The sequence below is a fragment of the Mastigoproctus giganteus genome, chromosome 3, assembly GCF_048544385.1.
Source record: "Mastigoproctus giganteus isolate SK-2022 chromosome 3, ASM4854438v1, whole genome shotgun sequence".
NCBI lineage: Eukaryota > Metazoa > Arthropoda > Arachnida > Uropygi > Thelyphonidae > Mastigoproctus > Mastigoproctus giganteus.
In genome coordinates this window covers 216,363,597-216,377,596 of record NC_143577.1, presented here as the reverse complement: position 1 = coordinate 216,377,596, position 14,000 = coordinate 216,363,597, and the positions used below count along the sequence as shown (strand labels likewise).

Here is a 14,000-nt window from a genome sequence, read left to right as displayed (position 1 = left end):
CTGAAAATATTTTCCTCGCAGCTTCTTCTTTAACTTTGGAAATAAAAAAAAAAAATCTCAGGGCGCAAGGTCGGGACTATAGGGTGGATGAGGAACACATCTGACATTAATTCTGGCCAAGTACTCGATGACAGTATGAGCAATGTGAGGTCTCGCATTGTCGTGATGCGCATCCATCCACCTGCTTGCATTGTGGTCATTTGTGACGAATGTGATCCTGCAAAGTGTACAGTAAGGTCCCGCAACAGTCGTATGATGTGACACAACGTGCTGAATGCCAAAAAAAGAAATGACGGTAACCTTCCTGCAGAAGCCACAACTTTTTCTTTTTACAGTGTCGGCGATAACGTAGACTTCCAAACAAAGCTTTGTTGCTTATTTTCTGGATCGAAATGATGAATCCATGTCTCATCTGCCATTATCACCTGGTTTAATAAATAAATGTATAGAACCTCGCCATCTTCAGTAATCATCCGTTGCAACTCCTAACAAACCTCCATGAGAATTTGCTGTTGCTCAGGTGTCTTGGAACCCAGCGCGTACAAACATGTGTCACATGCAAATAATCATGGAGAATACAGGACGTGCTTCTTACTGATATCTCAACATCTCTTCCAGTTGCCTTACTGTTATATTACGATTCTCTCACAATTACAGAAGCAGTGTTTGTGGTTTCTGTGGTGACAGCAGTGATTGGAGCTCCAGGACCGCCGATTTTTGTGATTCAATCATCTTTAAACATTCTAAACCACCTGCGAGTTGTGCTATATGGAAGCGTAGATTCACCACAAGCTTCTTTTAACATTTCATATACTTCAGCTGATGTTTTCTTGAGAAGGAAACAAAATTTGAAGGTAGCACACTTTTCCTCACGTATCACGTCCATTTTTACGTAGGCGAAACTGAACAAGTACAAACTTGACCGACCGCCAAGGTCACACCGTGCGCTCGAGTCAACTGCGCAGTTGCTATGTGATGCAGCTTGGTTTGGTCTAAAATTCCGCAGCTCAGCTAGATATAGCTGAGCTGCGGAATGATCATAATTTTTCATTGTTCATGAAAAATTATGATCATTCTTTATTGAACAGCCCTCGTAATAATAATAAATTTCACTTCAAATATTGGTACCATTTGAGCTTAAATAAGTTGAGGAAACGTATCTAATCGTTATGACAATGCGTAATGGACGTGACACTTTCTCTGCGCCTAGTTTGTATAAGTGGTGAACAATACCTCAGATTCCAAGGATCCTACAATACTGTTCAAATTGATTCAGTGAAATACGGGTTCTGACAATAAAGTAATCTAATATGTTTTGTCTGACATCTGGCAAAACTAGTTAATGGCTCTTGTAGATTTACGTGACTGCATCAGTCAATGATAATTTATACGAGTTATTTGGATTCGGTTTGCTAATTATGTGTTTGATTGAAGCGGTGTTTTCTTCCATGTCAAAAAAGTGGGTTGTCAATTGTTAGAATAGCGAATCAAATTAAATTTTTAGTGAAAAAGGAGAAAGATGTCACATGCATATGCAAGACAGCACAATAAGTTTTTTTGAAGATGGAACAATGTAGGAGCTCAAATTTTGTGTGAGTTAAGAGATTTCAAAAAGGACAGCAAAATATTAAAGGTAACGGGCGATATGACCGACTGACTGAAGGAACAATAATGGCTAAAACGGCGAGAAATGATCGCTGATTGACTTCTCGGAAGTCAGCAGAACAAATGAACAGGAACAGAAAAACGGTAGACTGATTCTGACCAAAGATGTTTTGAAGAAGGTTCGTGCTAAGATAGCGGGAACAAATCTGAGCGATGAGCAAAATCTTCAAAGAAAATAAATTTTTTGAGGCTTTCAAGAAGGAATTTTAAAGCACCAAACCTTTTTTTTTGGGGGGGGGGTGATATCTGTTGATGAGAATTAGGACTTCCAGCTCTTCCCATCCTCAGGATTCGACTAAATCAGGGTTGTGGGCCCCTCAAATGGTCACGATGGGGAATCAGAAGAAACTTTGTTTGTATTTTCTAATGCCGAAAGCTTCCCCCACCAAAGAATTTTTTTTCTGCGTGTGTGTTCCTGTAAAAATGAATATACAATGAAACTGTATTTAAAATGGTATCATAAGTGACATTGTGCAACTTCATGTTTAAAAATATTGTAAAAATTTTAAACATGTATCTTTTAATTTAAAAAATTTTAATTTAAACGAAATAAAAATAATAATATTTCAATAAATAAATAAATAAATTAATTAATATACTAATATTTAAATTTTTATCATAATTTCATAGTCACTGGCCTTTAGAATAGTATTCAAAAAGTTCGGAACTACTATTACTCCATTTTGGATTTTGCGAATTTGAAAATCACTTCTCAAATCGCACAGGTATTTTGGTAGACTACGCGGTGCAGCAATAAAGTTCCCGGACTGCCGCTGCTGCTGCGGTCACGTACGATAAGTTTGAAAATAAATGGAAGTGGTAGTTGCAGTTCAAACTTCCTCCAACAGATGGTAGCCCAAAGATTGTCCAGTAGACTGGCAGATTACAAGTAACAACCAGTTTCGTTTGTAGCGTTAACGTTCCGTGTAACGATTTTGCAATTGAGATGAGCGAATATCAAATTTTGCTTTAAACTAGGAAAATCTGTAACAGAAACGTATGAAATGTTAAAAACTGTTTATAGTGATTAAAACGTTTAGCCATACCAGTGTGTTTGAATAGTATAAGCGGTTCAGTGAGGACGTTCGCGATGGCCCAAGAAGTGGAAGTCCGTCAACCCCTCGAAATCATGACAGCGTTGCAAAAGTTTGAGAAATTGTGGCAAGGGATCGTCGTTTGACCCTCAGAAAGATGGCTGATGAGTTGGATATGCTTCAGGAGATGATTCGCCAAATTCTGCATGACGATTTAAGGAAAAGAAGGCCTGTGCAAAATTTGTGCCGCAAACTTCACAGATGAGTAGAAGCAACGAAGAGTATCATCAAGCGAAGATTTCATCCAGATTTGTCAAGAAATTTCTAATTTCCTTGACTATTGCCATTGGAGACGAGTGTTGGGTGTTTCAGTACGATCCAGAAAAGAAGTGTCAGAGCAGGTAGTGGCTTCAAAATTATCATCAAGGCCCAAAAAATTTCTTTTACAGAAGTCCTGGATGAAGACGATGCCGATCACGTTTTTCGACAAACTGTGTGATTCACAAGGAATTTGTACCTGAAGGGGAGGGAGAGACAATGCTGTGTTCCACATACAAAGACTATTTGAGCGCATTTCTTGGGTGAGACCGCAATATCGAAAGGCAATAGGTCTCGTTGCACAACAAAGTCTCCACCCATTCGGCATTTGTGAAGAAATTTCTGACTAAATATGGTATTGTACAGATCAACCGTCCACCCTACTCTCTCGAGAAAACTGCCCTCAAAGGAAAGAGATTCCAGGATGTTGCGGACATAAAGAGAAAATAAGCGTAACCGCCGAACTGAATATCATCCCTGTGGACGCCTTCGCTGACTCTTTTTAGAAACTTTTAGAACGGGGTAACAAGTGCATTCAATCTGGTGGTGATTACTTTGAATAAAAAAAAACCATTTTTGAGGTCTTCACTTTGTGTTTTTTTTATTGTACTAGGCCGGGAAATTTACTGCTATACCTCGTATGTTTAGCTGCAGAAAAAAAAAATTATAATAATAAATAAATAACATTATTGGAATTTCGCCATACTGATCTGATCTGGCCCCGTGTGGCTTTTTCATGCTGTCAGAAGTTCAACCCCCCCCCCTTTAGAGAATCAATTGAAGATAGAAATGATTATCCACCAATGTTTCTAGACGTTGAGATGCATGTACTTATAAAGTAGAAAGGTAGGTAGTGAAAAGGAAAGTAATTTCGTAACCACACTTAAGGTTAGGATGTATTTTATTGATTTATTTATTGCAGAACCTTAGTTTTGTATTCAGAAAGTTATATAATTATGGAGTTTAAAATTTAAACTAACCATGCTGAAGATAGAATGAACCCTAATGAATGTGATATCATGGTTTCTTGAATGTCATATAATGTGTGTTAAGCGCCAAATCAACTAAAACTATGAAGAGTCAGTATATTTTAACTGTAAATTGTATGTTCTGTATCTCCACCAAGTTTGCTACACAAAAAAAAACGAGTTTCCGGGAGGGAAAACCATGCTGCCTACGCATGAGACGACTAATTCAGCCAGGTTGTGAAAAAGCCATAAAAATCCTCGTGTCATTAAAGGGATTCGAACTGGTGCATTTTCTAGGCGGTGGGAGAGGATAGTGATTATACCCTCTGTGCTATCTGTGAGAGTCAGGGTTTCTTGCAAAAATCGACCTACTTCTTAGTCATAGTATGGATTTATACAATAAAATAGGTCAGATGAGGAAACACGCATGCACCCTGACACATAATGGTCAATAATAAACACGATATATTTTATGTAAAGACAAGCAGTTTTTCCGAAAGAGAGCTTCCTTTTCTGTGATGATTGTCCAGAGATATGTGTGCGTGTGTGTTTGAGAGAGTGAGTGAGCGCGCACGCACTTGCATGAAGCCGTACAAACGACCTAAATATAGCATTGATATTTCAATACAGAATAAAATGTTATTTATATTTGCAGGAAAACCAGCAGAAGTATACGTCCAGATAAAAATTCAAAGCCTTCGTAGTGTTGATGAATCCGAAATGGTAAGTCATTTGGTTCAAGTTTTGGCTTAATTTTTAGGATCCGTAGTCTAACGAAGGACCCTTATAATGCCACTCGGTTGTCTGTCTGTCCCAGCATTGTATCTCTGGAACCACTCAACCTATTGATTTGAAATTTGCATGGGTTTGTACATCATGCGGGCCAACATAACGCCATATTGATCGTTGATGACAAAAATTTGTCTGAGAAATGGGGGGAAATGTGGGGGGACACAAATGTTTTCGACAACCTATAGCTTATTCTACACCGTTGGAAAGAGCTCAACGAGTAGGTTTAAAATATAATTTTAAAATATTTTTAAATTAAAAATGCGGCGCCAGACAGGAAAATGTGAGTAATTTTCGTTTCCCCCCGTTAAAAATTTAAAAATCACATTAGCTATGCTTGAACTGAACGTTGCCAGGCAACACATTTCGCCACGGACTCACGGTCGCATCATTTGCTATCATCTCACAGGCTCTTCCCGACGGAGAGGTCCTGAACTCGTTAATCCGCAACAGCTTCGAGGATCCGAAGTCAGAGACCAACTGGGACAAAATGAGCAATTCAAATCAGAAAATCACAGAACAAACTATGGACGAAGAAAAACTAACAAGAGGACATCACAAACAAGATCAAAACGACGAATGCAAATAATAGAGCAAAGTGGAGACGGCAACGTTGCACTGCCACAGCCAACGCCCAAAAAGAAGTACAAGAAATACGCCGTCCCGAAGTTGGGAAGGGAGACAAGATCTTAAGGCGAACCTAAAGAACAACAAGATAAAGAGGACGTCCGAACAGAAAACAACAAAGAAGCAAGCAAACAGCCTGAATCCCCAAACATTAACCCCAGGCTGCCGGAAGGCACTGTGCTGGACCAGGTACTGGCCCTTCGGATAGAGCTTGAAAACAAATTAAAAGAGTCAACGAACAGAATCACGGCAGCCCTCAGAGGCGAGGTTGTGGGAATTTGAACTAAACTAGAAACAGTCCTCCATAAGGTCAACAGCGAGGCAGAAAGAAACGCGGCCAAATTAGAGGCCTACCTGGAATGTAGGGGCACACAAATGCAACAGCGCGCCCCTACCTATGCAAATGCGCTGAGGAACCCACCAACTGTAATAAATATACCAGCCAAGGAACAACCAGGGAAAAAAATGCTACTACCAACGCTTAACCTTGTAATACTAAGACCCAAAAACACAGAGGAAATTGGTACAAGTGACGAAATCAAGAACAAACTAATAAGCACTATGAAGAACGACTTCCAGCAAACAAGAATAAGAGGAATACGCAAACTGAGGAGCGTAGGACTCGTGATCGAAACCGAGTCAATGCGAGAGATGCAAGAGATAATTGAAAACCCCAAGATTTCTGCCTTGGGCCTAACAGCTGAGCCACCAAAAAGGAAAGGTCCGGCTATAATAATTTATGACGTGGTCAAGGATGTCACACCTAACCAACTAGTGTCTGAGCTTTACCACAGGAACTTACAGAGCAAAATCCCGGGAAAGGACCCACAAGAAACAGTGGATTCACTTGGAAACCTGCTTCGGAAGGCACAGGAATGCAGAAAAAAATACCTACTAGTCATTTCAATTGATTTTGCCGGGGCGTTCGACTCACTATTGTGGCCAAGCGTCCTGGGCAGACTAAGGGTGGCTGCAGTCCCTATCAACCTATACAAGGTAATGGAGGACTATCTATCTTACAGGAAGGTAGAAATAAATGCCAACTACCAAAAAGTCACAAGATCTGTACACAGGGGCTGCCCGCAGGGGTCTGTCTTGGGGCCACTCCTTTGGAACATGGTCCTCGACGAGCTCCTGAACCTGGACCTCGGGCTGATTGGGGCCCAGGCCTTTGCGGACGACCTTATTCTTACCATTGAGGCTGACTCAAGAGCCCAACTGGAAACCACCGCAAACCAAGCTCTACAGAAAATACAAAACTGGGCTACAAGAAACCACTTAAAAATTTCACTGACAAAAAAACACATCTATTCTGCTAAAAGGAACCCTGCAAATACGGCGCCTCCCACAAATTAAAATAGGTGTGACCATTAAACTTGCCAACCAAATGAAATATCTAGGAGTTTTCCTAGACAAAAACTTATCCTTTCAACCTCACCTGCAATATATAAGGACGAAGATAAGACATTACTCGGCACTGGTGGCGAGGGTTACGAGAAAAGACTGGGGATTAAAAAAAACAACACTAATGTTGTATTATAAGGCAATCTTCATCCCTGCGATAACTTATGCTGCTGCAGTGTGGTACAGCAAAACAACGCTTGCAGTCAACAGGAGAACTCTGGATATGATACAAAGGACCATTTTATTGAAAACCACACGAGCATGCAGAACAGTAAGCACACCGGCGTTGCAGGTGCTTGCTGGAGCGCTTCCCCTCGATTTGGAGACTGTAAAAGCTGGCTTGCTCTTCCTGCACGCCAGGGGGACTGCTGCCACCTTCCAGGATTTCATAATTGACCCAGCGAGTAGTACTAAAACAGAAAAAGTCCGACTACAGGCCTACCTACTTCGGGAGTGGCAACAAAGATGGACCGATACAACAAAAGGAGAAATTACAAAAAAATTCCTCCCCGACACCTTAGCAAAATATACCCCAAGCAACCGGCCTGGTACTTTCCGGGGAAGCACTTGACTTCGCTCCTTACTGGTCATGGCCCCTTTAAAGAGAAGCTGCTCGGGTTCGGCCTTGTTGAGGACCCCAACTGCAAGTGTGGGGAGGTCGAGAACTGGAATCACTTGGTCTACGACTGCCCAGAATATGAAAATCTCAGAGGCATCCTGATCACAAAGATACACTACCTTCCGAAAGGACTGGAATCCCACTTCATTGACACACAAGAGGAATACAGAGCACTTTCTCAATATGCGCAGGACCTCTTCGAGAGGAGAAAACTGTTAATTACCATAAATCGTGTCTGACGAAAGACCACCACAAGTTAAACTATACAAGACCATAAAATACTATCCAATGGAGTGACTACAGAGAAAAACCTTGAGACAAGTTAGTAAAAAACACAAGGACGGGGCTTACCCATGAGCAACTGGACTGAAATCGACTCGACATTGAAGAAAAGAGACTTAATGCAGCACAGCTGCCAAACGCCATTTGGCGACTTAGAGAAGGCGCCCTAGCCTCCTTCATCTTTAATATCCCTATCCCCGGTGGGGGGGAGACGGTCTTAATGTCTCCTCCCCTCCTCGCCATTCCCACTTTCCCTTCTGGTGGGGCATGGGCATGCCCCACTGGGGTTGCCTCCTCTCTCGACTCCATACTTCTGTCTTTTCCCCCCAGACTTCAGTCTCCCCACCCACTCTACCTACACATATGCAAGCGAATGCCCTACACGTCGGAATTGATTTAATCATCTCCAAATTACGTTTTTCGCCCATACACTCGGCCTTTCAAAAATTTAGCGTAATTCCTCATCGAATTTACCAAAAATATGTATATATTTCTTTTTTTTTTTTTTCTTTTCTTTTTTTTTTTTTTTAGGTCCTAGCCGCCGAAATCTCAGGAAATTAAGCGGCAGGACCTGCCAGAGTAAATCTTAGTCTACTGGTGTTTCCTGGTCTGCCTCCACGGGGCGAAAGTGGAGCAACGTTGGGCCTCAGTAGGGGTCCAGCAGCTACACGACCAGATGAACAACGGTACATGACATTACACAAGTACAATATCCATACACTTTTAAATCTCTGGCGTTTCCCAGCGAACTGGTTCACCCACAATGAAAGCAACGCGGAGATGGGGGAAACCCCTGGTGCCGTTTCACCCCAAAACACACTTTACACTTTACACTTGCTATGCGTTATTGCGGAGATGGGGGAAACCCCTGGTACCGATAGACACGAACACACTATACACTAGCTATGCGTTATTCGATGCTTATCAAGGGAAAACTATTCAGTTTGAAATCTATCATTTACTTTTTGTGTTAAAATTAAAAAAAAAAAAAAAAAAAAAATATTGCACTTCGATAGCGCGCTCCTTTGTAGTAAGTAACCCTCCTTTTGGTGACAAAAAAGGTTGCTAAACAGTTAGTTAATAATTCTATAAAGGTCATTTATAAATATTGCGATGAGAAGTATTTTTTAACAATTTTCAAATCTAGAGTTGTCCCGGCAAGGAGGTACCAGAGAGCCACCGTTGAGGCGGCGGTGGGGAGGCGCCTGCACGGAGTCTTTCACGGCCCTCACCTACCAGTCGCTTTTCCCTCAAGACTTTAATCGCTTCTCCAGGAAGGAGTCGGAGTCGCTTCTCCCACTCTTGTCATTCACAACAACTGGAAAGACTCAAAAAGACAACGTTTTCGTTAGTTTCTCAGTTTCAGGCCAGCCAAGGTACTGGAAACTTTTTTCAGTTACCATAAAGCTCTCTATTTATCTACGCTAACGACCATCCGTGACTACGGACCCTGCATCCTGCATGCCCAGCACTCAGTAGTTGATGATTTTTATCATTTTGATGTCCTTCATACGATCCTGTATGGATTCCATTAAAGCGATTACCAAAGCCCAGTGATGACTTCAGATCTTTCCGCAGAAGGAGAAGACTTTTTTGCGATTAGAATAGAAGGGGAAGGGGGGAACGAGCAATGTATCATATTAATACGCAAAGCAATTATGAACGTGTACATTATACTGGAAAAAAATTAACTGTCCAATGTATAATCTCTCCCAGATACCTCTTTGGATTTAACGTTTCACAAAAACAGAAAAAACGTTCAAAATGTTCATCTGTTTGTCTAGAATATCAAATTTAAAAGAAGTTGTTGCTATTTGGTTTTTAGGAGCATTAGCAACTAAGGCCATATTGCTCCGGGATATGCGGTGGTCATTCCCTGACCTTTCCGCATCTTCCATATCTGGTGGTGACGTGCTCGAACCCCGGTCTAATCAAGAAGCGTGTGCTAACGCACCGCTGCTCCTTCCCACCTGGCTACGGAGGCGCTTTAAAAGAAGTGTTCATACGAGTGAGGAAGTTGTTAAGTTCAAGCTAATCAAACACTATACAGAGTTGCTTGTGACTGAAATTGTCCGACCTAATAGGAGTGATTATGTCAATACGGACAAGAAATTATTAGGTTTGCGTATGAGTTTAGCAGTAGTTTAAGAAAACACTCTGCACATCAATATGAGGCGAGATCTTCTATGATGAATCAACTAAAGCTATGAAGAGTCAGAATATACACTGGTGTTCAAAGAAAGTGCATCACCCCTTAAATTTGTAATTGTCGTTCGAATAACGTAAGTATATGGCAATATTTCTTACAGATTGCATCAGATAAGATTGACACGCGTAGGTGATGACGTAACATTGTATCAGCTGTTACTTTCAGCTATATAAGCATGCACTGCAAGAGTTGCAGTCATTCCTTGCTTGTGTCAGGATGGCCAGTTACGTGCAGTTAACGCCACGAAGAAAGAGTGCTATTGTTGCTTTACGTAAGGAAGGATGTTCTTCCCGCCATATTGCTTATAGAGTGTCTTGTAATCAGTCGACAGTGAGTAGATTTCTTTCCAAACTCAAGAATACCGGTTCTGCTGATAGGAAAAACGGAACCGGACGCAAACGAGTCTCTACACCAAAACAGAACAGCATTTTGAAGAGCTTATGCCTTAAAAATCGTAAACCTTCTTCGTCTAAGCTGAAAGGAGAATGGCAAGGACATACAGAAGTGGTAGCAAGTGAAGTAACAGTCAGAAGACGCCTCTTCAAAAATGTACTTGTAGCACGTCGTCCTAAGAAGAAGCCCCTCCTCACACAAAAATGAAAAAGGCCCGATTAATTTGGTGTAAAGAGCATGTCAAATGGACCTCCGAGCAGTGGAAGTCAGTTATTTTCTGGGATGAGAAGAAATTCAACCTGCATGGCTCTGATGGGAGAAAAACGATTCGCCATAGACGTGGTGAAGAATACCATCCAGACTGTATGGTGTCTACAATGAAATTCCCTACCAGCCAAATGATATGGGGGTGTATTTCGTATCGCCGAGTAGGTCACCTGCAGTTTATAAAAGGTTCCGTAAATTCCAGTGGATACCTGGCTATAATGGAAGGCAAATTGCTGCCAACGATTAGAGACCATTTCTGCCTGCCAAGTAACTGCATCTTTCAGGACGACGCTGCTCTTTGTCATCGGGCGAAAAGTGTAAGTAGCCACTTCTGTAGTTACTTTAACTTCATTTCTGCATTAGAGGTTCGACAGTATTGTGTTTACATTTGTTACAGGTGAAAAAAATGGTTGGAATAATGGTCCATTACAACTCTTAGCTGTCCAGGAAACAACTCGGACCTGAATCCTATAGAGATCTCTTGGCATCGTGTGGAATCTGCAGTTGCCACAAAGAAACCAAGACCCTTCGTGAACTTTAGGAAGCCATAATTCGTGTTTGTAACCACGAACTGGCTTATTTCACCAAACCACACCACCTGCCAGGGGAAACCAGATGCTGGATCTATTATTCCACAGTGTAGTGTTCAGTGGGGAAGCTGTGAACACCACAGCTTCCCCTCTGGTCACTCTCCCATCACGTTTGAATTCAACGTCACTGTAAACTCAAACGCTGGTGAAGCTCTCAGGAACGAGAAGATTACCAAAACAGTATTCTCCATCAAATATTTAAACCCAGAGATCATCCTTGCACATCTCACAGAAATAAACTGGGAGGATCTACAGCAAGAATCAATAAACATTGCTATATCTAACCTGGCTAACCAGCTACTTGAAATTGCCTCCCAAGGAGCTTCCAAACAATTAAAACTCTCTGATATATCCAATACATGGTTCAATGCCGAAGTCCAAGTAGCATTCAAGAGGAAACAAAAAGCATTCAGAATATGGAAAAAGTACCATAACTCAGCTGACTACCAGATGTACAAGAAAGAGCGGGCAACCTTCCTCAAATGTAAACGTAATGCAATCCGGCAGCTGGCACTCAACAGAATAAACCACTCGAAACGTATTACATCCAAATGCAACAAAGATTTCCATATCGATGAGAAGGTATTTCAGGAATGGGTATCTTTGACTTTCAACGAGTTGCCATTAGACCCAAAAACCCCAAACCTAAGTGATTTCATTATGCACTCCAGACAGCCCCTTTCAACTATAACGATAACAAAACTACACCTTATAAATACCATCAATAGACTTCCTAATAAATCTACAATTGGTCCTGACGGCTTCCCTCTCTTCATGGTTAAAGTATGTAGTGCCTTCATTGTGGAGCCCCTTCTTGTAATCTTTAATCGCATATTGAAGTCTGGATCAATTCCGACAATGTGGAATCACTACAGGGTACAACCCATACCCAAAAGAAGAAACCCAAAGGAACCTAAGGACTTGAGACCGATCTCAGTGGGTTGCTCTCTATTAAAAGTGTTTGAGAAAGCTATCTTATCAGCACTGATCGACCAATGCTTCTCTCATAGACCGAAACATCTGCATACCGTGATCCCCAAAATATCTACATATACAAACCTAGTGGATACCCTATTTAAAATTCAAACTGCTCTCAACAGTAAATCTCACCTGGACGTCATCTTCCTGGATATTTCATCTGCTTATGATAAGCTCTCAATTCCCGCTCTCATCTACATTCTGGAAAAGTACTTTGGCATTACTGGAAACCTGCTAAAAACCATCAACAGCATCCTTACACCAAGACAACTCATCATCAGCTATAAATCCTTCCAGCAGGAATGCATTATAACGAGAGGAGTACAACAGGGAGGTGTCCTATCCTGTGTACTGTTCGCCGCTGCCCTTGAACCCTTCCTCGCAAGGTACACTGATTTCTCATCATATGCAGATGACCTCAAATTATATATAAAATCAAAAGACCCTGAACAAACCCACCTGATAAATCAGCGAGTCCCTGTCCTGCTCAACAGCCTTGTAACCTATCTACTGCAGATAGGTCTGGAGCTAAACATATCTAAATCAGCCCAAATCACATTTACAAAAAAGAGATTAAAAAATGACATCACAGCCTATCACAACGGAGTGCAGATAAGGAAAGTGAAGTCTCAAACCGACCTCGGCTTTTCTTGGGACGAGGGCCTCACTTTTCAGAACCATTTCTCGACCATGAAAACTAAGACTTTCTCGGCGATGTGGGCAATTCGACAAGAGCTGACGGGGTTACTGCACGTCGATGTAGTCGGTGGATACGTCCAGCGGTGCCTACAACCTATCGCACTGTATGCATCACCAATCTGGTCTTCTGCCCCGACGTCGTATATAAATAGATTCCTCGCAGTCGAGTACTGGGTACTGCGATGGATGAACAGGGTCACGGGCAATGCTTTCACCATCTCCAGGGCTGTTTTATATACCAACTTAAATATCACTCCCTGGAGAGTTCACATTGCATCCAGGAATATTCTTCTTCTTTCTCAGATGCTTACCGGTGTGATTGACGCCCCCAGTCTTCGAGGACTTATCACTACTCCACGTGCTGGACGCAGTAATGACAACCCCTACCTACCGTTGCATTCTATACTGTGCAACCTGTGCTGTCTGAAGAATTTCTTCCCAAACAACGCAGTGAGCCTTTTCAATTCATTGACAATAGACGCTGTGAAATACTCCGAAACAAGCAGTACAGAGTGAAGAGCATCTCAGAAGCGCACAGCTTACTTCAACTATAATCTTGACAACGAGTGAATTTGTAAACAATATTGTAAATATACGTACTTGTGTAAATATTGTAAATAATTGTATTCGTGCATTTTTGTACACTCTTCTTATATTGTAAATACTGTAAATTGTAAATTGTAATTTTTGCTTTTTGTACACCCTTCTCATATTGTACATTTGTATATAATTGCAATTCTTGCATTTTGTACACCCTTCTAGCCGGTCGGCTGTATATAAGAGGTGAAAGCAAACACTTGCTATTTTTAATAAACGGATTTAATAATAATAATAATAATAACTATCAGTTGGTTATCTTCAGAAATAGATCTTGTCAATGACTGGACGGTGTGCTGCTGTCATCAGGGCCAGAGGCGGTTCTACTAAATATTAGTTTGATGAACTTTTCGTTTTGTTTTCCACTTAAAATTATAAAACTGAAGCAAACTGAGGGTTTCTGATAACATTTCAGCCATAATTGTCGTGTTTACCAAAACTGTTGTATAAAGGTTGCAAATGCTCATTTTGGAATATTTTGAGAGTATCTGTCAAATATCACTTAGCTTTGCCTTAACTATTAATAAATATTTTTTGTTTATATTTCTATTTGTGATGCTG

The 14,000-nt window shown here is 41.2% G+C and overlaps 1 protein-coding gene across 1 annotated transcript in view; it reads left to right on the top strand.

Moving 5' to 3' along the window:
* LOC150088709 (glycine receptor subunit alpha-2-like) overlaps window positions 1-14,000 on the top strand; it is a 69,972-nt gene that overhangs the window by 42,065 nt on the left and 13,907 nt on the right. The window contains exon 3 of the mRNA XM_090370289.1: window positions 4,641-4,708. Coding sequence (XP_090226415.1) covers window positions 4,641-4,708 — 68 coding nt within the window. The remainder of the gene's footprint in view (window positions 1-4,640; window positions 4,709-14,000) is intronic.